Source organism: Lonchura striata, chromosome 2, assembly GCF_050655825.1.
Source record: "Lonchura striata isolate lonStrDom1 chromosome 2, ASM5065582v1, whole genome shotgun sequence".
NCBI classification, from domain to species: Eukaryota; Metazoa; Chordata; class Aves; order Passeriformes; family Estrildidae; genus Lonchura; species Lonchura striata.
Genome location: NC_140704.1, coordinates 32795270 through 32821160, shown reverse-complemented (window position 1 = coordinate 32821160; position 25891 = coordinate 32795270). Strand labels below are relative to the sequence as shown.

At 37.8% G+C, this 25891-nt stretch overlaps 1 protein-coding gene across 8 annotated transcripts in view; it reads left to right on the top strand.

Moving 5' to 3' along the window:
* The window catches only part of OSBPL3 (oxysterol binding protein like 3), an 88282-nt gene that overhangs the window by 20843 nt on the left and 41548 nt on the right, over positions 1-25891 (top strand). For all 8 annotated transcript variants that reach the window (XM_021538227.3, XM_021538225.3, XM_021538224.3 and 5 more), the window contains exon 3: positions 20123-20364. In XM_021538227.3, the coding sequence (XP_021393902.3) occupies positions 20272-20364 (93 nt within the window). In that variant the 5' untranslated portion in view covers positions 20123-20271. The remainder of the gene's footprint in view (positions 1-20122; positions 20365-25891) is intronic.

The window sequence follows — 25891 nt, the reverse complement described above, 5'->3', positions numbered from 1 at the left end:
TATTTCCAGTAATGGCACTTGTGGCATTTTATCTTCTCTAATAGTATGTAAATGTAGTCACAATGCATTCTGAATGCTTAACTATTTCTCTTTTGGTGTAGGAATGTTGATAATGTATTTGAACTTTCTGGCTGGCTGCTTGTACTGCATTTCAACTTTTAATGTTTGTATTTGTGTGTGTGTTTATAAATATATATATTCTTGTCCTTTTAAACCTGTAGGGACTTGATTAGTATTTTAGAGCACATAAGCTGGTTAGGATGTTTGATGCATGTTATATGCATGTAATTTACATATCTGATTGCAGTTTTGGAAGGCTGAGTGTTCTGAACTTTGTAGTTCTTACAGTCCTGTGTATAAATCGATGTTTTTAAAGTCTGTCTTAGTAGACTTACATGGAACTTATACTTGTAAACCGGAATAGAGCACTGCTGTTTGCACTAATTTCTTATTGTGCTTGCATCTGTGTAATTTTAACCACTGCTTTAAACTTGGTGAATTTTTAGGCTGCATCTCTGTTTATCTTGTGAGCGTGTAAAAGGTATCGCTGGCTCTGTGATACTCAGTGAGAACTTGCTTTCCTCTGGAAAGCTGGCGATGAGTCATGGGAACTGAAGTGTGTAGCAGGCACAAGGACTGAATCTTTGCTAGGTGTAACTGCTGTAAAGCACATTAAAAACCACATATGTTTTCAGCTTCTCTAAATCAGAAGCTGTAAATGTGTCAGTGGAGGAGAGCAAGGAGTGGAAAATACTTTCACTTGGTTATTTCTGTTGGTAGGTACTGTCACGCTGCTCCAATGGGAGGTGCCCAGTTACTGCAGGATCCTTTTACCTATGAAGATAGTGGAGTTTATCAACACTATTACAAAGTAGCTCACTGATAAAGTTGGGAAGTTTTATGTTTAAGTAGCAAACCAAAGTTTTTAATTGCCTAATGCCTTTCAAAGCATTTCTGTACAAGGCAGAACCTGCCCCACCCCAGTGTGCAACATGTGGCAATTTTATTTACAGAGGGGGTTCTGCGGAACAGATACGTTTGTGACTTCACAGGGAGTCATGCAGGAAACCTGTGAAAAACTCTGGTCAAGACCTTATCTGCTTCTCCTAATCTTTCTAGTGTTCATCTTTGAAAGGCAACTTTGATAGCAAGGGTGGTAGATTTACAGGGATACAGAGCTGACAGCATTTGAACAGTTACAAAGAGGGAATTTTTCATTGCTCCTCTAACAGCAGCAGCAGAAGACTGAAATGAGAATTAGGATTTACCTTAACACTAATACTTCCATTTTCATACTGATGTAGTACAATCCTGTTGGTGTATGTTCTCAGAATGCATTAATACTTTGTGACACCCTGTTTTTTTGTGATACATTAAATCTTACATTAACACAAGGAATAACTTCACTAAATAGCTCTGTATCTTTTGAAAAAGGAAAGAAACAGTAGCTGGTGCTCAAAGTGAATTCATCTTTAAGTGGCTATCTTAAATTCATTTTTGCAAGCTTGAAAATTGAATCTATGGCTGTTACAGAAGCAGCTTCCATATGTCACTGAGCCTTTAGAAGAATTTTTTACTGCTCTCTTCAATGTAGGAAAATGCAGGGAAAGAAGTGATCTTCAGTCCACACACATTTTTTTAAAGGAAACTTCATGGAAGCCTTGTGTATTCTGGTCTTAGTTGGCATTTTCTGTTAGTTTTGCCAACCTAAAATTCCAAGCTGAGTTATTTGGTACAAATATTATGTACATTGGCTATTTCATCTTATTTTACTTGTGAAAGGTATTTAATTTTACTTTTTAAGCTGAATATTAGTAGCTCAATGCTGCCTGCCAGCTCTTTATTAATAGGGTTATATGGAAAATTGTTCATACAGAACAAAATTCTGTGTTAAAATATGTCATTTATTACTTCCTCTGAAGGAAAAAGAGGCCAAATCTTTGCATGCATGTGCTTGTGAATGAAAAAAATAACAAATGTACAACCGTAGCTTTTGTGTACAAGCTCAGGACTATAAATTTAAGCCACTTACCTCAGATGTGTTTATTTTTGAATTAGTTATGAAATATTTACACTAACTTGTCCAGTGACTAAGTAGCATAGGTAAACCCCCTGCAAAAAAAAAGTGAAGAAGGGAAGGAAAAGGCTGCTTGTTAGCTTCTTGTTTTCCTAGTTGCTATTGAAACAAATTCATTTTGTTATTCTTAAAGACCAAAACAGTTACATCTGAGTATCATCTGTGGTTGGGAGGGGTGAATAAGCAGGTTACCAACATCATAATTTGTGTCTTTTCATTTTAGCTGTTGATATTTTGATCTAAAACAGAAAACACCTGCTTAGACAGAGGACCTGTTTGAAACAAGCAGGCTGCTGATTTTATGTGATCTCAGAATAAAGTAATTTTTAGGACTCATTTCAGTAGAAAATAAGTGTTTGTGAAGTTATGAAAAGGTGGATGAAATATACATCACAGTTTCATTAATGCAGCAGGAATATTATTTATCATTTAAATGCATCTCTTAGGGCAAATTGTTGCTTGTAAATGCTGAAGTGTCAGGATGATGTTTGGCTTGGGGTGGTGTGACAAGGTTGTGAACTCAGCCCTGCGGTGCCAAGGTGACAGACCATTCTCCCTGGATTAAGGGCAGAGTATGCCACACACATGAAAATTCAAGTCTTTAATAGTTACTGCTTCCTACTTTGGCAGATACTATCAACTTTAAGTGCTTAAATAGCTAATTAGCATAGCCAAAAGTAACTTAGGAGATCATGAGTCTTGTCTCCTGTTATGGAAACTTTAGATTCCTTAAGCTTAAATGCAGAGCGAAGTAGCAACTACTGTGTGTCTGGTTGTTCCAGAGACAATCAGCTGGGTCACCCTTCCTGTTTTAGCAATGGGAACAAGTTGCCTTCTTACTGACATTACAGTGAGGATTTTATAAAGTGAGATTCTGCATTTTGCTTACAGAAAGTGATATAGTCCATATTCTTACCAGTGAAAATGTTTTCATCAAGCCCTCACTGAGCAGAGGCATACACTTTTCATGAGCTCAATCCTTTGATGTACACAATTTTTTTTTTTCTTGGAGAAGCCAAAAGAACTTGCCTTATCTTTTAAGAGCAGCTCTAAGAGACAACCTCTGTCTTTCAGTATATGCATGAACACATGCTTCTGCCAGCCTTATCTTTTTGAAAAAAGATGAGGTAAATTTTTCCTTTGTTTATGTAGACTCTGTTAATTTATTTGTCCACCAGCTGAAGACTAGAGATAAAGCCACAGATTAGAAGGTGAAGATTTGTCATGCTTCAAAGGTGGCCTTAGAAATTGTGACCAACAGCTCTATAGTTATATAGCTTCAGGGCCCCTCTTTCCAGTTGTGCCACAGCAAAATGTTGTGTGCAAGTTAAATGCAGGAGAGTGGAAGAGAAGATTGCAGTTGTTGGTGGGCTCCTCTAGTGTGGTAATGAGGATGTGAATCCCCAATCCTGCCATGTGTAATAATGAATGAGGGATGGCTTTAGCCTGTAGTCACTGTTGCTTATTCACGGATTCATTTATACTCACATTTGCTTCAGAGAAAAGGTCATAGTCTTGTTTTAATTCATAAGGCAGGTTCTCATAGCACCAGGTACTTGAAGACAAAATGAAAATGACATTGGTTCTTTAGGTTGGAAAAAGTTTCGTATTAAGCAGAAAAATATTATTATTATTGAAGTAGTTACTTCTCAAGGAGAAATAAATATTAAAGATGGAGTAAAATGTTAACAGTATAATTTTTTTGAGCTACATGTATAAGGCTGAGTGGCTTCTTCAGTTTCAGTCAGTGGACTTCTGTTACATTAATGTGTTTTAATCTTATTTCATCCTTGTGTGCTTGCCCAAGAATGTAATGTTGTAGATTTTTTTGTTGCACTTCTTATCAAACCATATATGAGGGATGAAGAATGGTAAAACCTGATGAAATATAATTCTCAATAGTGATGAATAAACAAAGATGTTTTTCTGAAAATGTTATATTTGCAATATTTGTTTAATGAATTTTTTTTAATTTACCTAACTTTATGCATCTCACTCACAAAATGTCTGTTGTGGAGACATGTGCTTTTGAGTGACCAAACCATGGCAAGAACTTTTCAGAATAGAAGTACATTCTCACATCAACTTATGTTTCAAGGACATGAACATTCAGAGAGAAAACCAGGAAAGGTGTTACCTGTTAGGGAGTAAAACACACTGTCTGGTAACTTGGTGACAAAATGTATCAGAGTAATGATGAAAATAAATTGATTATAAAATCATGATGATGAAATAAAATAATGAAAAAGCCCTAAGAAGCCTTCAGTGCAGTGTGTTTTGCTATGACTTTCCCCACTCTTCCCTTCAGAGAAGTCCAGGTGACTTCTGTGTCTTTAGATCTGGAGGAGACTTCAGCTCTGCTGCTTTATTTTTGGAGGATAGCAAGTTATTAAAGAAAAGGAAAAGTTTTTGATTTAAGACCAGATTTCATATGATGTTTTTCTTTGAAAAGTAGCAAAAATTATCCTTATTTTTTCCCCCTTAAGTTCTGTTTGTCCCCTGGAGTTTTTTACTTCCAGTGCTTAAATATCTGAACAGTTTGATGACTGTCCACAGGTGTGCTTGAATGTACTTCAGGCTGTACTTTATTTTAAACAGCAGGAATTATGCTCTCAGAAAAATCAAAGAAACTGAAGTTATTATTCTACTTTAGAAGTTTAATAATAAAGGATTAATCAAAATGTTGACACTAGTCTTTCTGTAGCACAGCATTTGTTTGGAACTTTTAACAAGCTGTCAAATGTTCCAAAAAGAAATAATTAATTCTTGGGGACACTTACATTAGCTAAAAGGTAGAAACTCTCTGCTGCTTTAATGGTCCAGAGGCAGCAGTACTCACTGTGGTGAGAATGAAAAAGGTGTGTGTTTCTGATTGAGGGACGTCAATAGAATTTGCTGTTGGTGATGACAAGGACAAGGAGGACTGGAGAATGGCCCTTCCCCTTTGCATGTGATTTTTTTTTTAATGCCAACTTTTATTGGGCCACAACTCTTTGCTTCTAAATATTTCAACTGTTAATGTTGTTTTTAACACATTGTGATGAGTCACATGCCACTCCCTGCCTGCTTTTGTTTTTGCTACCACTGGACAAGATTATAATAACAGGTGGTTAGCAAAGTAAAATGTACCCTAAGAAAAGCTAGTTTATAGTTTTACCCTTAATACTATTCAGCATTTGGCCAGCAGCTTTTGAGGGAAAACCTTTGTTTCAGGAGAAATTGGAAAAGCATTCATTTTTAGTTCAAGCCTTGGGACTCCGAAGGAAATTGGATTTTCCACTCTATGGAGTGAGACAGACTGCAAAAATCTAGAACTTAGAAGTTCAATGGATTTTGATTTGTCAAGAGGGTAGTATAAAATAAACATTTTCTATGCCTGTAGTTGGCTGTTTGTTCTGTCTTACACAAATTATAGTTTGTACTTCACTGTTAACATTTTTACATGTTTATGTTTTGAGCTAGAATTGTCTGGTTTTTGTTTGCTGGGTTGCCTTTCTTCCTCATTTTGTTGTTTTGTGGCTTTTTCTGATGCCATACAGCTACTGAGGAAATCTAAAAGAAGCCACTAATTAAGAGGTGGTTCTAGCTAAGTAACAGCTGTTAAAGGCAGGATTCAGCATCTCCTCTGCAACTGGCTTCCTCTGCCAGTCATGAAATCTCAGTCTATCCTGTATTTGCAAAATCCTTGGTAAAGAAGTGCAGGTAACCAGGGTGCAGGGACTGCCACAATGGCTGTGTGATGGGTTTGCACCAGGTGCCCACCTAAGCCACCCTGTCACTCCCCTCAGCTGGATGGGGCAGACAAAATATAATGAAAGGTTCATGGGTCAAGATAAGGACACAGAGAGAGCACTCAGCAATTGCTGTCATGGGCAAAATAGTCTTGACTGAGGGAAATCAATATAATTTAATGCCTGTCAAATATGGGATCATGAGAAATAAACCTAAATCTTAAACCACCTTCCCTTCTTTGTGGACTCAACCTCCAAATCTACTTCCTTCCTCCCAGTGAACAGGGAGTGGGGAATGAGGGCTGTAGTCACATCATCACACATTGTCTCTGCTGCTCTTTCCTCCTGGGGGAGGGACTCCTCACTCTCGTCCCTGCTCCAGTGTGGGGTCCCTCTGGTGGGAGACACTCCTCCCTGAATTCCTCCTTTCCATGTGCTGCAGTTCATCCTCAACTGCTCCAGCGTGCGTCCCCTGTGGGGTCACAGAACTTGTGGAATACTTCTGAAATGGGATTTTGGCTTCAAGGTGGAGGCCCTTTTAGTAGTATCTTGTAAGAAATAAGGAACCACTAATACCATCTTTTGCCTGGCTGGCTGGCTCTGTGTGGGATGCTCCAGCTGTGCTGTACAGGCTATTCACTGAAGACTTGGACTCAACAATCCTTGTGGGTCCTTTCCAAATCAGAGTATTCTGTGATTCAGTTGTCACCTGTGGGAAGATAAATTCATGGTTTTTTTCAGTTACATAACCATGCATCACATTTCATTTAACTTATAGCCCAGAAATCTGATGGTAATGCACTCGATATGATGTGTCCATTTAAAACACAAAGGCTTTGTCATAGAAAAAATAAATGTGCATATTAAAACTTGATTAAAAAGGGATCATTAACACTTGAACAAGATGCTAGTATCGCTTCAGATGCATATATAGAAAACATGAGTATCAATATGCCTAAACTTTGCATAAGTATTGGAAATAAAACAGTTTTATGACCACCAAGAATGATGGGGTTTGCCATGGAAAGTGCAGCAGAAGTTCTTAGCCTGGTGGAGGGAGCAGAGCTGGTGACGGTGTATTTGGGAGAGAGGGAGACTGGAGTCCCCCTGAGTGTCCACCTGAGGCAGATGGCAGGCAGACTGATCTGAGGACAGGGGCCAGCTCAGAAGGCCCAGCCATGCAGGTCCAGATCTGAGTCTCTGCAAGTGAGTCAGAGCTCAGGGGCTTCTGCCTTTGCTTCCAAATTTGCTGCCATCAGCCTGGTGTAATCCAATAGGCAGTGACCTTTAATTGCCTTTTGGCATCAAGCTGCTACTGCCACAAATGACAATTAGTAAAATTCCTCTCATTAGACAGCAGTGAACATCATAGGAAGTTCAAGGTAAGGAAGATGTATTTTCCTTTATAAAGAATATAATATTGCTATCACAAAAGCATCCATATGACTGCATGTGTTTGAGTTTCAGAATATTCTGAAATGATTGTGAAAACTAGCATTGTTGCTACTTATTTAAGTTAGCAGTTGCAAAGAAGTTCTGGCTCAGTGTGTTAAAAGGAAGATCAAATGGAAGACTGTTCAGTGGTTTTGGATAAATTGTGGCAACTCAGTTTGGACTGTTTACTTTCACCTGATTAATTTGCTACCTGTGAAATACCCTGTTTCTGTCCATGGCCACATAAAGGCTCATTAATGTTGTTGGAATAATGTCTCTCTGCTTGCTCAGCTGAAGAAAAGTCAGGCCTGAAGCATTCCAGAAAGTGGTTCTGAAGCTAAAAAACAGTGGTTGTTTATGTACAAAATGTTAATTGTCACTCTGCTCTCTTCAGACATAACTAATGTGTGACTTAATTTAGATATGTTAACTGAGAATCATTATGTTCACAGGGGAAGTAATGCATTTGTCACATGTGTTTACTTTCTCATGCTTAATGCATAACATCCAACTTGACAATTCTTGCACTTGTTGGTGAGTTTAAGCTCCTTAGATTTACTGTGTAAGGTAGTTAAGCTGCTGGTTTTAACTTCCAAATGCCTAATGCTTTTTCCATGTCCTCACCTAGCTCCAGAAAAGTATCCCTGGCATGGGCAATGGGGCAGGGAGGAAGACAGAGAATTTGAGCTGTTCTGACTGGTAAAAGGAGATGTGAACTCTGAGCAATTAGTGCAGTCCCCAGGCAAAATTAATATGAAGTCAGATTCCTGTGCACAAGGCAGCAGCATTTATTGGAAGCTTTAATTATTGTAAAGCACCGTATGCTAGATTTGTATGGACAATCTGTAAGAAAAAATAACAGACTTTTCAGAACTAGTTGCTGAATGCCATGGGGAGTAGAAGCAAATTTACATTCCAATTTTGGGAATAATACTGAAATTTTGAATAGATTGGCAGTTAGTAATAGGTCAAAATTTGTATTTCTGGGAATGCTATCATTTATGTGAAAGAAAAATGTGAGGTGAAAGCTTTTACTGCAGGTTTGGGTTTAAATGGACTTCACGTTAGGGTGGCTGTTTTGGGAAGCACAAAGATGCAATCAGCTTTCGCTGGATGCTGTTCAGAGCCTGGCATGTGACTACCATTTGCCCCATTTTCAAAGTCCTTTCTTAAAAACCTAATAAGCTAAAAGGAGAAAATCATATGGAGAGAGATCAGAGTAATTTTCTCAGAGTAATTCAATAACTTTTTTGTATTCAACACAAATATAAATTATTTACAATTACTTACATTTTTATGTATGCACTTCAAAAATGAATTGTCATGTGGCTTTAGTAGTATTTCAATTCAATTGGCCAAAATGACCAGTTGGAATACAGCACCAGGTCCCCAAGAAGTGTTTTGTGTTGTACTGTATTTTCTTTCACCTTTTAAAAGTGCAATACCCACTCAACACAGTAAGCAGTCTATTCCCAAAAACATCTCTTGTGATTCTGGAGGGTGGCAGGGAGATCCTGCTTGTTTTGTTGCTGTGTTTTATAGTTTAAGAGTGACTTGAAGCAGTGATCATCCTCGCTGTGATCGGCCTAACTGGTATTATAAAATCACTCTAGAGAACAATTTTTTGCTCTCTCACCATATGGGAAGAGTTCCAACAATATTTTATTATGCTCACTGTTAGTGTGAGTGTCCTACTCTGGAAGATGATTATAATGAGGGATATCATGGGGCTGATGAGCAGTCAGGTGAGTCAGCAGGTTAGAGAAGAGTCTGAAATAGGAGCTGGGGCACTGCCAGCTCCCGTGGTCACCTTGTTTGTTTGCAGCTAGAACAGACAGTGGACTGACTTTCTTATTTTCTGAGTACAGAAGAGAAGACTGTCAAACTTCAAATGCTGATAATGTGACTTCTACAAATGTCATACTTCCAGCTTCCATTGGTAATTCCCAGATTTATTTTTAATGTGATGTTTCATGTAAATCCTTCTTATTTTGGTGCAACAACATTAAAGATTTTTGGGGTTCTTTGACATATTTTATGGCGTGATTGCAAACACAGTATAACATGTTAGGAGAAATAATTGAGTGCATTTTTATACAAAAATCTTAGGGGGCTTATACCTAAATTACCATTCACTGTAAATTTTTTTTCTTTTCTCCTCCAGCTCCTCACCTTCTACATACATTTAATTTTTCTACCTTTTCACAATTAAATGCATAGAACAAAATAATGAAATTCAGTTCAATGGTTCTGTTTTGTGCATAATATAATACAATACTATACTGCCTATATTGCACAGGTGTATTTTTTTCTACAAGACAATGCAAGTTATGACAATCCTTTAATGTCTGCAAAGGTCATGCTTTCCAGTCAACGCTGGATGAAAACTTGGTGCATATTGAGCAGCCTTTGAGAAGAAAATTTTATGTCAGAAGTTTAATTTTATGTCCTGAACTTTGTAAAGGTGTTTTTCTTATGCATTCTATATTTTATATTGTTAGAAATATGTTTTTGAATATGTTTTTCAAACCTTTAATAATAAAAGTTTCACTTGGTGGCAAAATTGTAAAAAATGCATTCAATGAAAGATTAATATTAGTAAAAGTTCAGAAAAAAATGTAGGTCAGCATGGGTGAAGTAGGAGTGAGTGCCATCTGTTAGGAAAATAGCTTTCAGTATTATGTTTCCTGAAACTTCATATGTTGATATTTTAGTCATTTTAGACATTTTTATTTAAAAAAAGCCAAACCTTTTAATGTCTTCCTCCAAGAAATTGCTTTGTTCTGCTTTCCTTTTCAGAAATTCATCAAGAAAATTAAATAAGACTTGTTAAGTGTTGTCAGAACTCACTTTATGCACTATCCGTAATTAACCACAGCTTTAATTTGTTTTTGTGTTGCAAGTCCTGATGGTCTAGCAAAGCCAGTGCCATATGTCAGCAGTTTAAAAACTAACACAAAATTGCTGAAGGATTGGAAGGAGAGTAGAGAGAGAAAGCAAAGACTGGTGGAACTCTTGTAATATTTAGCTGTTTAAGGGGAATCTATATCACTTGTGAAAACTTCTGTTTATTGCTGGTTTTATAGCCTATCATTAAAATCCAGCTTGTTAGTTGCTGTTCAAGTATAACCAACCTCAAGAATGCTATGAAGCAACCAAAATGTTGGACTGTACACATTACAAAACTCTTCATGTTGTTATCTGCCATCTCTATGGCCTGCTTGCAGTGACTGGAGCTGAACTAAAAATTATGTACTACTTAGAAATAAAATATATGGATAGTTTAGTTGTACCACCCTTTCACTGAGCTCAAATAAATTTGTGTAAATTATTAATTCTCTCATATTGCTGAAGCAGCCTAATTAAAACCTTCCATCTTTTAAACATCTAAAAATACTTGAGAATGAGAGCATAGCTAAAGCATTTTTTTAATCATGGGGCATTTCATTTGTTTTTAATTAAATTCAAATTGATAGCTGCTAGCCTGCACTAACCTGAATCTAAAAGTAAAATTAGGGACAGAACTGTCTGGATCAATTGAAAATAACACTTCTTCCACTTTCTTGGCCACCAGCTGGTGATGACCATCCCAAAGCAGAGTGTGTGAACTACTTGCTGGGAGAAAAATTATGCTCTACTGAAGTGGAATGGGAGGGCTCCTGTGATTTTTTTTTATCTGTCTGTTTTTTGGCAGGGAAGCTACTGATCTCTAGGAAAGGACAGTAACAAATTGCTTGGGAGCAAGAATTTATTTAATTCCTTTGGCAGATTTGAAAATTAGTATGAATTTGAGCTCTAACTTGTCAATGGAGGCACTTTGAGCTGCTACTGAGACCCATAAAATTTTCAGCATCTTTGTATTGACCCAAAGCTCTATTGCTGGAGGCAGGCCATATTTTTACATTGGGATGTCATATTGTAGTAGACATGTATAAACAGACTTACTGCATTAAAACTCTTTGAGTCTTCCTTGTTCTGGGCTGTCTGTAATAGTTACATTACTCATTTTTTTTTTTTTTTTGGCTAATCTCTGAACTTGCTTTTAAATTTTGTATCCTTGTAGCTAGGCAGGGGCAGGGCAAGATCTGACATGAAGTCATTCACTCTGAGATGGACCTTCTGATCTTGCCAAATATAGGTTTGCAACTTCTGCAGCTTTGTGTTTAGTTTCTTCCCTTTTCAAGGGCAGAAGTTCTTTTACCAGCTCTATCCAAGTTGAGCCTTTGTGGTAACCCTAGCTGGACTTGTCTTCCCCTCCAGCATTTCAGAACTCGAGGACATGGTGGTGGGATTGTATCATGTGAGGTGGGGAGAGGATCCCTTTTCTGGTTCTTTCCTGTTTAAGAGCTGCCCTGTTGAGACCCTCACTTCTGGCCTGCATCTTTTTTTGTCTGACCCAGCTATTGTGATTTATACTTAACCATTTCTTATTAATTAGGCAAAACATTGCATGTAGTCATTCAGATTTATAGTTTGGATTCCCACATCTTTCATCTCTCAGCTTCTTGGTTTCTTTCAGTTCATCTTTTCCCCATGCCGTGAAGATAATGTTGCAGAAAACTTGATCCATGGAACCACTTTCCTGGTTCCCATTGTCAAGGTGTTCATTACAAGCATAAATATGAATGGATTTAAGATCTGATGTGATGCAGAATCTTCCAAGAGTGTGGTTCTGGCATCTGTGACTCATGGTTCCTGTCACCTGCATTACATGTATGTGGGTGATATGTTTCCAGGCAAAAGGACAGCTGCAGGCATCCTCCTGCCTGTCCTGGAGGAGATTTCTGCTAAAGCCTGAACAGTTTTAATTTGTATTTAAAATGAACACATTTCTGTGAGAGATGTAGATTAGATACTCAGAATAAATTCTTTGCTGTGAGGGTGGTGAGGCGCTGGCACAGGTTGCCCTGAGAAACTGTGTGTGTTCCAACCCTGGCAGTGTTCAGTGCCAGGTTGGATGAAGCACTGAGAAACCTGGTCTAGTGGAAGATGTCCCTGCCCATGGCAGGGGGATTGGAACTGGGTGGTCTTTAAGGGCCCTTTGAGCCTAAGCCATCTGATGATTTTATGGTTCTCTGTATACCTTTTTTCCTTCATTCTGGCTTTTGGTTTGTTACTTTTTTTTTTTAATTGAATACTTGGAATTAGCAAACTGTTCATTTTGGCATTAATAATAAAATTATTTAGCACTTGTAGTACTAATTGTTCTCATGATACTTTTTATGTTACTACTTCCTACAATGCATTTCTAAAGTGTTGATGTTTGTTTGCACATTGTGTGTTTAGAAACACGTATTAAGAAATTAGTGGCCTCTCACCTAAGGTAGTGTTAGAAAGAGTTAACACTGGTCTGCTAACAACTACCTGCCCTTGTTCAAAACACCACATACCTCTTTTGTAGTTTCAAGCTTCTTAATATGAAAGACCCTCTGTAAAACAAAAAAAAAAAATCTACATAATATTTAATAGAAAGCTGTAGTGCTACATATATAAATGCTAATGTTGGAAAGCACACTGAAAAAGGCATCTTGGAGTGGACTTAGTGACAGAAGCCTCTAAGGATAGGTTAAGTTAATCAAGAAGAAATACAAGATTTTTATATCTCGTCATCACTGCACTTTATAAAATGCATAAACAAATTTCTATGCATCCTAGGATGAACTGGATCTTGTTACCACAGTTATTAAAATTAATAATATTTAAATTTTGAGGTAATAGGCCTACTTACAAAGGAAAAATATTAAACATTCTCAAATGGAAGTGCTGGTTCTTTTGTACCTTTTTTCTTTTAGCAATTATTGATATACAGGACAAATGGCAATTCCCATGTATCATAGAAAAACAGGTTTCTGAGTGAGGGATCAAAATTTTCGTTTGGTTCATTTGGTGGTTTTTTGTTTGATTTTTTAATGGTTTTTTGTTTTGGCTTTTTTTTTTTTTTTAGAAAGTAAATGATGCCAAAGTGTGAAATGTAAAACAGCACATCAAAGAGGACAAAGCAAGTTCATTGGGTCCTGCCACTCTTTAATGAACATGTCTAGCTCTCCTGCATGAAATAAAGGATATATCTTGCGTTTGCTGGTCATAGCACCCTCATGATATTTTCCTTCAGACTTTGGTGAGGATCATGCCTTGGCCACCAAAACTCTTCCAGTATTTATCTTTGCTGTTCTATTTGAAACCAGGGTTTCAAGACTGGGTTTGTGCTTCTTTCTCCATAGTTAAACCAATAAATGTCAGCTGGTTTAATAAAATATATTGTTTTCTGTTGGCCTTGATGGACTTGTGCATCTTGCAGCATCATGCAGTTCATCAGGTCACAAAGAGCCAGTCTGATTCAAAGTTACACCAACACCCTCAAGGATTTGACAGAAAAGTGGTGTCTTTTGCTTGATTTGCAGGCAGTTCTGTCTTAAGATCTTGATCTACTACATGCTGGCAGGTTGACAGATATTTCCAGAGCTAACATTGTGCCTATCAAAACTGAATCCGGGACAACAAACTGTGTATTTCAGTAACACTTCAGCAATAATGACTGCAGTTTTGAAAAGGAATAAGCCTCAGGGCACAATGAAATATCTTTGTTTCAGTGAACAAAGCAGAGCTTTAAGTAGTAAGAGCAGAAAAATGAAAGACATCTAAGCTCCTGCCAAATGTTTCCCACTCAGGGATGTTATCACTAAGAGATGGGCTTTTCCAAGGTTTTTACAGGCTGTAAAGTGATATAGTGTGCCTGTTCTTTTCCTTACTGAAAATGATAATAAGCTTGTCTCTCTCTCTCTTCTATTGCCTGATCATCTTTTGTAAGGTTTTCTCTAGCTGAGCAGCAGTTCAGTGCAAACAGACCTGTTCCTGGTTTGTTGTTTGAGCGGAGACAGAACTGTCTACCTCCTTAGCACTGCTGTGTGCAGTGCACCTGCTCCAGCCTAGGGCTTGAGCCCAGCTCAGGAGCTGTGGTTCTGTGCTCCACCCTCTTGGCAGGGAGACTGTGGACCCTTCTTTCAGTGGGCCACAAATTGTTTCTGGTGGTCCCCCAGCTTTTGGCTGATCGTTCAAGTGTGAGCCATGCCAAGAGCTGGAAGGGGCGTGTGCGGCTCCCTCCATCACACTGGTGAGCCCTGACCTGCCAGGCAAGCCCTAGGCAAGCCTCTTTCTAAAAGGGGCAGGAAGAGGAGAATATTAATTATTTAGTAAGAGTGATGTGAGCTAGGTTAGACCTCTTAGTTATGAGTCTCAACTGTGATTGAAAGTTGGGTGGAAAAGGTAGTAAGACAGCTGAGTAATTACTGTAAAAATACTGCCATTACAGCGTGTATTTTCTGTATCACCCGTCATAAAGACTTTTAACATGTCTATCTAGTTTATAAACCCAATAAGTTTGGGTTTTTGTTACAAGTGCAATCTATCAGAGATCTCCTGTGGGGATGGAAACAATGTCAAGTGTATGCATTTAAAATTAATCATGTCATGTGCAGTATTATAGTCAGTTTCTGTAGTGGATGTGAGGAAAAGGTAGTATTTTTATATGTGCTCATACTGGATGACCTGTTTCTAAATTTAAATAAGATTTTTATAATGTAAGGATTGAATTATTAGTGAAACAGTAAATATTTGCTTTGCTTCAGGAAAGTCTAACTAGGCTTGACATCGAAGCATATTCTTTGATGTCTTTCTTGGGATGTATTCTACTGGATTGTTTCTGGGGTTTTGTTTTGTGGTTTGTTTTCTGTTTCTGTGGTTTTGTTTTTGTTTTTTTTTTTTCTTTCTGTGCACTGGAACATACAGGACTTTCTTTCATCAACTGCCAAACATTATATATGGTAAGCAATCTCTTCTTAAATGCAGTTTGGTTGTTGTTTGTCTAGCTTTTCCCCTTTTCCTCTCTGCCTGTCTTGATTTGACAATTAGGAGAGTTTTCTTTGAACTAAATTTTCCTCTTTCAGGTTCACTGACATAGCATGATTAAATTGCTATAAAAGACTCCTTAAGGAGACAGGTTAGAAGGAACTGTCTGCATCACAGACTGCTTCCAAGTAGCATTTTTTCAAGGCTGATGAAAACATCTCAAGAGAAGTTGTGATTTGGGTGAGCATTTATCTGATGGAAGGCAGTTCTGAAATGCTTCCTGTTATTGTTAGTCTCCCTAAACTGTTTGAACCTTTGCTTTCAAAGATAGGTTTAGTAACCTATTAGTAAGAGTTGCTTTAAACTGCTTTATGTTTGTTTCTGCAAGTTTTGTTTAGTAAAGAGAATATCTAGTAACAGAACAGGATTTATGTGCTTTGACCTTCAGTAGTGTGAATCTTACAGTAACTGAGGAACAGCAAATATCTGCCTTGAAAAGACATCTCCCATAGTTGTTTATGGTGTATCTGTAGCCTATAAATAATTCTTTCCTATTTTGAGCCAGATAAGACACTGGGATAGATTAAAGCTGGCAAATTGAACTATAACAGAGAGAGACATGAAAGCATGAAAGCAATACTAGGAAAAGACTATTGCTTTGTTTATCCAGGTAGATGTGAGTGAATGTAATTTAATAATAGCTGCAAAGCCAAGGTTTCAGCACAAAATCTTTGTTAATTCTGTGAAAGTCACTCAATTCACTCAATGCTTTTTGCAACTCTGGTTTGAATTGCTCAGTTCTATGCTTGCTGTATCCACCGGACTCTCATCAGGCTTTATGTTGTTACTATTCTTCTATCCAAAAAACCTTAATTGACTACAGAATGAGATGTACACTTCCAGTTTTGCTTCTCAAAGTCTTTAGTGTTCCTTCACTGCTGAATCAGCTTTGAAGCAGATGTTAAGGCTTTACTTTTCTTCCAGAACCATGGCAAAAATAATTGCATAATGTTGATTTTTTTCTACTGCAGTTATACATAATATTTTCCTGAATTTCCCTTTTCTTCTTTTGTAAGATGTGAAAAATCTTTGATTTTGCTATAAGCTTATTGTTTTCAGAGTTGTGAGAGATGAAATGATACTGCAAGGCTGCTTTGAACCTGTGCAATTTTAAAGGTTTGAGGACAATGCGAGATGGTACTTTTTTAAAAAAAGAATTGTATTCCTGTTTTACATATTATCATATGTTTATACTATCTTTAATTGATGTAGAAGGCCCTTAGCAGCAAATGATAAGTAGAGATAAGTGCTTTTTATCATCTTATGGTGTAGTAGCTCTAACTCATGTATTCTTAATTCTTCAAAATGCATGTGGTGAGGTAATTTGAACAGGTACTCTTGGCCTACTTTTGCAGCTGTTGGCTTTATAGAAAAGAATTAGGGCAATACTTAGCACTTGTGAAAATTACTGTCCTAAATTTATTTGGATTTGCCTCAGCCTCACACCTTTGAATTGTCTTTTTGGAGTAAACCGAAGTAAGTGGCCCTGTGTGCTCCAGAGAAATGTGGGAAGAAATACAGTTCTGAGGCCATCCTGTGGCATGGAAAGGAGCAAATTTTAATGAATCTAAAGCAACTGGATTATGATGACCTTAAAAATCAATTTGAGTTGTAATCTTCGCTTCATTAGCATAAGACTGCTTTTTATGCTTGCTTTAAAGTTGTAATTGCTATTATACCTGGTGACCTTAATTTTCACAGGTATTACAAAATATCATTTTCCCTAGAGGGCCCCAGTCACTACTGCTGAAAGCCAGTCAGGTTGGGATGCTGGATCAGTGTTTTCTACCTCCCTGGAAGAATAAGTGAGTTATTGTTGAAGGGCAGCCACAGTTATCTTTTTTTCTCTTCTAAACTTAAAGAGAATTTTAAAAAAGGAGCACAAAGTTGTTGCTAAAATACACACCAGGTTTTTACAGAGAAGTTGTGACTGTGATAATTATTCACATACACTTTTTCATGCTCAAATCTTGAGACTTCAAGGTAATAAGTTAAATTACTGGGAAACACCAGTAGAATAAAGCACTTTGGAGAGACGACACAGTTTTCACTCCTGAATTCTTCAGGGCTGGTAAGAAAAGCCTTTTTTCCAGCCCATGCAGTAACTCATTTGAAGGAATAAAGGAAAATTCAAAAGCCCAACTTCAGAAGTAGAGTGACAAAATACTTCAGGTGTGCTCTACTGGATTTACCTCGCCTGTCACCTGCTTCTCTTTCAAGCACCTCTTGTTAGGTAGTGAGTCATTTCCAGCTCATTTGAATTCTGGAAATGTGCCCATCTCACTCTTTTTGATTCCAAAAGGACAAGTGACATTGCTGTAGGAGGTCGTAAGTACTTATGTGGTGTAAGTCTGTGTCTCTCTGACGTCAATGTTAGCAAGTGGAGCAGTGCAGTAAAACTGGATCCTTGTAGTCAATCACTCAGAAGACCTAACATCAGCCCCTGCATAACACCCATCAGGACTAGCTCTAGTCTGGTGTTGTGGATTCCATGCTTTGAGCACTGGATGCAGTCCTGGAGCACATTTAATGCAAAAGGGATTCAGCTTCCATGTTCCAAGACTTCCCTGCAGTTCAAACCTTGTTATTACAGGAGATTTGCAGAGGAAGTACCCCTTTGCTCTGTCCTAAAACAGTAGTGTAGCCAAGTTTATTTAGACTCCACACCAGAAACATGATGATAAAAAGAGTCCTATGATTAGATGACTTCCAGGGCTTTTTTTTTTGGTTACTTGACACTTCTAGGATGTGGCAACTATTATACTGTGTGTTTGAACAGGCAAAGGACATTGTATATTTTAAATTTAGTGTGTCCAGGAGATATACCCAGTGCTTTTTGCTGCAAAAATTTCCAGTACTTTTTGCTGCAAACTAGAGCCTGTTTCTGGCCATGAACTCTGCCAATCACTGCCAAAATGCCAGATAGTCACCAGTGAAAGCTGTAGGTGCTCATTCTGAACAGGAGCAGTGAAGAGAACAGGGATTTATCTGAGCAAAGTGTGTTCCAGAAGCAAAACACTTGCTGCCTGGTTTCAAGGGGTTATCTGAACAATGAATTTGTGGGAAGAGTGTTTCTGTTCCTGTTGGGAGTCTTTGACCTCTTCTTGTAAATACAGACGTTACCATTAAATTGTTTTTCTGAATGGAGCTTGCAAGTATGGAAGAAAGTTATCCTTTATATTTACTCCATAGTAAAAAACCTGAGATGCTTCTAACCTGCTTTAAAAAGAAAATGGAAATAAATCTAAACCTGTTAAAAGTACTTGTTCTTAATGAAATGCCACACAGGTTTATCTTCCAGATAGAAAGTGACCATACCTTCTCCAAAATGCACTACTCCTAATCTCAGTCATAACTTCAGTCTCAAGTCCAGTGTTGGGCCCAAATCACACAGACCTTGCTTGTCACGTTGCTGTTTTGGGGTTTATTTTGGTCTCTGTTGTGCTCACTGTCTTTGTAGCTCTCTGACAGCTCCTGGAATATTTACCAAGCTGACTCACCTTCACTCCTGGAAGAGCCCCAGGAGAGTTCATGTCTCACCTCACTTGTGGAGGCTGGGGCTGTGTAACAGATTTGTTCTGGAGGTAACATAGTATTTCTAACTAGGTAAAGTAAATGCCATAAGGAAAGATTGTGTTTCAGGTGAAAAGAGGTCATGTTGATTGAAATGTTACAGCAAGCTATATTGCCAGAAAACAATAAGAGGAAAAGGTTTCTGTTCAGAAGATGGATGCTTCAGACTACAGCTGCAGGGAGAGAGGTTTTCTGCTGCAGTCTGCTCTCTTCATCTTAAATATAGCACCTGGTTTTAATTTTGTGTTCTGGTTAGCTTTTCTTGTCTGTGACTTTTGATGTATTTGTTTTTAAGAAAAATTAATTCTTAAAATGCACAAAATGTTTTACTAGGGATTTGAAATTACTGCTTCTCTCAGAATAGAATTTAAGCCGCTTCAAGTAAAAAAATGAATGGCAAATTTCAGTAATCCCAGCTCAGGACTGTTGTGACAGTGCAAGTGAGGGAATTGTGAAGTAGTGCCTCCCTGTTTCAGCAATGAAATCTGTCTTCTCTCTGTGGAAACTTCCTTTATCACTGGTTGTTCTTGGACTCTTCCTAATTGTGAATTCTTTGAGGCAATAAAATTTGAAGTGATATGCAATTTATACAGCCACCTTAAGGTTGGGAAAGCATCACTCTTTTGTAATGTCCTCTATTTTTTGGTTTTCATTTTTGGTTGGTTTTTTTTTAAGTATTCAGTTACCATGACAACCCTTTTACCCACACTGGAACCCCGTTACTGGGAGTTCCTGGCATGGCTTGTGTTTGCATGTGCTGCAAGGAGCATTGTTATTAAACAGACTGTTAATTATTCTTCCAGCCACTCGCTGAGACAACTGATGTGACAGTAGATAGAGCTTTGTGATTCCAGGTAAAACTGGCCATGCACAGCTCTATGGAGCTAAGTGTTCGTGCTTGCTACTTTTAGGTATTACTCTTTTATGTAGAGGGGTTTTTTTCCTTATAACATGAAACCATGCCTAGTTGTTTAAATTACCAAGGAACTGAGAAAAAGAGACATTTATTTAATTGCACCATCATTTTTTGTGGCATTTTATTGGATGTTTGCCTCTCACTTTGGATCTATATTGGGCTATTTCATATAGATACTTATGATTTTCTTTGTGAGTTTTTATTAAATTTTTTAAATTAATTTAAATCTGTAAAAAGATGCTTGATACTTTGTCCTCTGAATAAATAGCAACAATTAAAATATTTTTAGGATTCAAAATGTATGTCATTCCTTTTTGAGACTTGCAAATTTACCTTTAAGTGATTGTTCAATTTACTTCTTATAAAATACAGTAATGTGCTCAGCTTGTGTTAACCAAAGGCTTTATTATGATTCATGCTAGAATATGGCAGCAAGAGACAGCATCTGATAACTTGGCTTTTTTTTTTTTTTTTTTTCCCTTTTAGGAGTATCCATGGGGTACAGATCATGCCACTGGACTGCATTTGGGTAAAGATGAGTTCACTGTTTCTCTGAGGAGTCTTCCAACACATTTTCCAAATTACCTTTCAATGGTGTTCTAAGTGAGCTTATGTGAAACGAATAATATTGGATCATGAGTGAAGAAAAAAACTTCGGTGCATCCCAGAAAATGTTGTCTCCTTCAAGAAGTACTAGCAGCTGCTCCTCCAAGCAGGGAAGTCGACAGGTACTTTTTTCACCCAGCTGAAAGCATTGCTAATATTGGCTGTTACTTTTTTCTTGGATATCTGCAAATCTCTTAAACCTCGTTTTCCCATTGCTTGCTTGTTTTATTTAATTTTATTTCATCCCTTCTTTGCTTTCCTCTCTCTTTTCTTTTTTTTTTTTTTTTTTGTTGGTAGTAGCATCTTGTTTTGAGCCAAATGCATTAAACACATATGCCTGAATATCAGGCATGTGTAAAACTGGAATGCTTACAGCAAATTTTGATTTCTATCTTATTGTATATATGGTGAAATAGAGCTGCTGAAGCATCTTGGTCTCAGTGGTTTGATCCTGAAATACCAAATCTTTTCTGTTAGGCACTACTTTTGTGGTAGAATATTGTGTAGCTGCTCTGTTTGTTTCAAGTTTCCAAGGAAAGGTGTTCATGGATGTGTGAAAGATAATTCATTTTTCATGAACCTGACATAGGGCTTCTTTGAATGCCCAGGTGTGCTGGTTGCTGCTGTAGAACCATAGACAGCAAAATGAGCATTCGTGTAACACGATGGATCTGCGTGCCAAACGTGAAGGTTGCTTTGTTTTCTGCTAATCTTTAAACCTCTCAGTTTCAAAAGACCTGTCTACAAGTGTTTGCACCTGACAGGTGAGGCTGCTGAGGACAGCTTTGTTTATGGGCAAGAAATGCTGACCTGCAGCTGCACTGAGAATTAAACTTAAATGTGCTCAATCCATGCTTGCAAAGTCATGAGCAAAGTGCTTAACATAAACTTTTATCTGTACAAGTGCTGGCTTAGTAGAGCTATTGGAAGCTGCCTCAGGCAGAAATTTTAATTGGAATTGAGCATCCCAATCCCCAGAAAGCTTTGGAGCCCTCAGCTGTGTTTTGAAACAGCACCTGCTCTTCTAGGACTTCTGGCCCTGTTCATACAGTTGGCAAGGCAGATAAATGTATGAACAATTTATGACTTATAAAGTGCTGTGCTTGTGAGAAATGCTGTGCATTTCTAGTGCACTGAACAATAAAGGATGTCTTTTTTGTTTTCCTGCAATTTTTCTTTTTAAATCCTCCATATGAGATTACGTTTGAAAAGTGTAATTTAAAAGATTTGGTACTGTCTGTTCAACAGTTTGTGTCTATCAAGTGTTATGATGTATTATTTAGATAATAAGATTTACATGAGTGTGACTAAATCCACTGGTGTTATTATACACCAATATATTATACAGCCAATATAAGGAACCATACTTATTTATTTGCCCTTTCCATCTGTATATTAGTTTAAATTACAATACTTTAGGTGTTCTATTAAGACAACAGCAGCAATCTAAAGTTGTATGAAACTGTTAAGAATCCCCTAATTAAAAAAAGACCACATGTACAATGGCTTTCAGGAGCTTTAGTTCATTTTTTGGATTTATTTTGGTGTTTGTTTCAAAATCCTGGTAGAATAGTGGGATGTAACACTGTTACTGATACTTTTTTATTAATGCTATCCTGAAAGTTTAAAGATGTTGCCAGGTGCTGTGTGGGTTAGGGAGTGACATGCTATGATTTTGATGTTCTTTTCTTCATATTCCAGCTCCATGGAGGGCTTCTTATTCCTCCTTCAAACACTTGTGTCTCTTGTGCTCATGGCTTGTGGGTTAGTGACAGATCTTCCTGACGGGTGCTTTTCTCTGTGCTGCTGCTCTGATGCAGTACTTCTTTGAATCTGATTAAGTAGAAAGAAGATCTGAAAAATGTGGGGGGAAGAAGAGTTAGAGCAGGGTGAAATTTGTCCAAAAATAGCAGGATCTGAATTCTGAGTCTCTCTTGATGTCCCAGACACAGACTTTATTGCTGGTGTATTCCAGTGCCAAATAAGTGACCCAAGGTTGGGATATGGAAGCACAGGGGAGCTGGGCTGCTGTGTCTGCTGAAGGCTAGCTCCATGTTGGAGGGCTGTTTGTGTGGAGCAGGACTCCTGTGATGCAGAAAATGAGCCATTGTGCTAGAAAGGAGTTGACTTAAGCAGGGCTGCAGGACTTTGAGGGATCCACTCCTCCCTTTGCTAGATTTGGTGCCCGTTCCCTGCCCACATTTGCTGTGTGAACTAAGCAGGTCAGCAGTTAATCCTCTTCCACTAAATTCACCTTCACTTTGAAGCCCCGTGAAAAGTTGGAGGCTACTGCCACTTTCCACCTCTTTGCTTTTCTCTTCCCTTCTCCTTCAGTTATGGAAAGGGATCTCTTCCACAGAGACACAAGTCAAATTCAGTTTTGTGAGGAAGGAAAACTGGTGTTGACCTTCCTTAAGTTTAAATTGACCTGTGATCAAAAGAAAGTATGTTGTGCAAGTTATTTTTAAATCTGATATGTTAACTAACTTTTAAAATAGATCCACCAGGGAAAAGCTTAGTGACAGGAGAACCGTTTTTAAAAACCTCATGTTCCATAAAAGAAAATGAAATAATTTCTGCCAATTTTATGAACTGTAACAAATGCCATAGTTGCAGCTGATGCCAACCCTTGTCCTCCACAAAGCAGGTTTCTATTTTTGGCAGTTTAAGATATTTGGTACAACTGACTGCATTTTACACTGAAAGAAAGTGTGGCACTGTCATCTGTTTCATTCAGGGAGCTGCAACTGCAAGCATCAGTCCAAGAGCCATTCAGAATCATTACTTCATACTTTCCCCTGAAATAATTTGCCTTAAGGAGCTGTGTGGTGCAGACTACTGCAGAAAATGAGAAGGCTTTTATTATATTAAACAAAGAAAATTAATACATTTACCTAATAATGGACTTATCTCTGAAGACCAAAGTCTTTCCCTCAGCCATAGACCAAGTATGTGCCAAGGAGCATGTACAGGAATATTTTTCAGTGCTGATCTGAAACAAGCACCTCTAGACCTAAGAAAAGTAAAGATTTTGTTCCTCCCTTAGTCTCAAGTGAAATTTCTTCCTGGGCAGCAAATGTAGTGGTTTTAAATCTAATAACTTTTTGTTAGAAAAGTTATAATTTTGTGTAGATTTTGGCCCATAAAGATGCATAAATCTTTTGTAGCATCATAATCTTAAAACACAACCAATCTAGACAGGAGACTTATGCTAGAATTGTTAATGCCATTCATCTAGTACTTTTGGGGTCTTTTTTGGGGAGTGGTGTCATTTTTTTCAAGTTAGTGCCATGTTTTGGGCTATCTCTTTCAGCTCCCTATTGTAGTGTAAGAATAAGCAAAAAGGAGTATCATCTGGATGCTTTCAGGAGATCCTTTGTCTCCAATTTGCTCCTCTGCTATTTCAGGGGAATGAGCAGAGATGATAATCGACCAGCCTGATTCATTTGCCTTCATTTTAGAGAGTAAGCAGTTTTCTTTCTTCTTCTGCAGCTGCTCCCAGGAATAGCCAGCTGACGCTTTTTCCTCATTCAGTGAGGTGTCAAATCTCTTGCAAAACAAAAAACCTGGTCAAGATCGCTAGGGTTTGGGTTGAGCAAACAGATCCAAAACCAGTTACAGCAGCAGTGTTTTTGAAAAATGTGACTTTTTTCAGGTGGGAAAGGTTGGATTCTTCTGGAAAGATGTATATGGAAGAGGACCAGATTCTGCTAATGCATCATGCCACCTTGCATGTATCCAGTAGGTTCCCAAACTGTTAATTCTGTGAGCTTTTCAGAGGATCCATTTCTAATTCAACTCAGCCACCTTTATGTACAGCTGACAATTGAAGTGTGAGGCTCCCAGGGTAGAGAGATGCGTAGCAGACCTGCCTTCTACCTGAGATTTGGCAGGCTCTCAAGCCTGCTTGAGGGGAAGCAGTGCTTCCACTTCAGATTTTCTTCCCATTTTCACACTTTTTATTTGAGAAGGCATATTCTAGGCTGCATTGTTCACCTAAAGAACTGTGATAAATATGACTTCACTGTAGGAATGTGAAAGACACCTTGTGTCTTGCCTCCAAGCAAAATCTGAGTTATAATGCAGGGAACATTGTATTCTGTACTAAAAAGAATTAAAGAATATTGTATTCTGATCAAAACTATTAACAGTGTGTTTATTCCACATAAGTGTAATTAGCTGAGCTATTTCTCAGCTGATTCTTTTCACCTCATACACCCAGTATCATGGGTTTTTCTCATTTCAGGAGTCTCTTTCTTTCTAAGCTTACCCTTATAGGAAGATGAGGCTCCATGGTGACTCATTACAGCCTTTTTGAGTACCTAATGGAGCATATAAAAAAGACAGAATGATTTTTTATGTAGTGAAACTCTTAAACTGAAAGAAGGGAGATTTAGGTTAGCTGTTAGGAGTTTTTTTTTTTTTTTACTGTGAAAGTTGAGACCACTAAAGCAGGCTGCCCAGAGAACTTGTGGATGCCCCAGCCCTGGAAGTGTTCCATGGCAGGTTGAATGGGGCTCTGAGCCCCATTCTCTAGTGGAAGGTGTCCCTGCCCATGGCAATGGGGCTGAAACTAAATGATCTTGTAAAGTCCCTTCCAACCTGAGATGATCTATGATACTGTAAATGTTCCTCAATTGAGATCAAATTTCTGCTTTTCTCCTTCAATCAATGATATACTGTGTTTATGATTAACCAAACCCTGTGAAAACTTGATCCCAAAACTGGAGAAAGTTCTTTCATTAGGTACAACACTGGAATAGTGAAAAAGATCTACTGTTCTCTACTACCAGATTAATTCTCAGTGGAAAAGTTATGTGCTTGGGTACTGCAGTTTAATATATTTTGGCATGACAAGGAAAATATCTTGCTTGGTATTTGGGCAAAGCAGCTTCTAAGTTCTTCTGGCTACTTTCAAGAAGAAAGAAACAAATCACAACATTTTTCTTAATCTTGAAGCTGTAGCTGTTAGTTTTTAATTAAAATTATATGACAAAATGTGTTCCCTCATAAAAATTTTGGTTAGGACAACTACTTTTTTGACTCGTGTTGAGGTAGTACAACATCATTGGATGGTCTATAGGGTGTTACTTGCCAGGAGCTGCTCAGCCCCACATTTCCACAGCTTGTGGCCTATTGTGGTGAGTGTTGGCAGACAAGTCAAAACAGGAAAGCAGAACAGTTTACTGGTTTGTTATTAAATGAGGCATAAGGAAAATAACAGAGAAATAACTGAGTGCCACCAATAGTGTGGTGGAATTATTAGATGCCTTTCCAAAGATGGCTTTCTTGTAATGCCTTATTACACAAGTAATGAGCACATTATGTGATATAAATTTTTCTAATTTTTCTGGCTTTATAGAGGTGAATTTTAAGAATGAAGAATGAAGATGGATGAGTGAGGAGAGCTAGTACTCTTGATAATCTTCTTTTTTTTTTTTTTTTCGTTTTTCATGGTGGTTTTTTTTTGGTTTTTTTGTTTGTTTGTTTGTTTGTTTGTTTGTTTTTTTGAGGCAGCCAAGTTCTTTTTGGGAATACTTTCCTATATATCTTACAGGGACCACCATGAGTTCTTACCTACCTAGAATAGTTCTCTGCTCTTCTCCCTAATGTGCTTCATACTAGTCCTTTTCTGTTATTATACTCTAT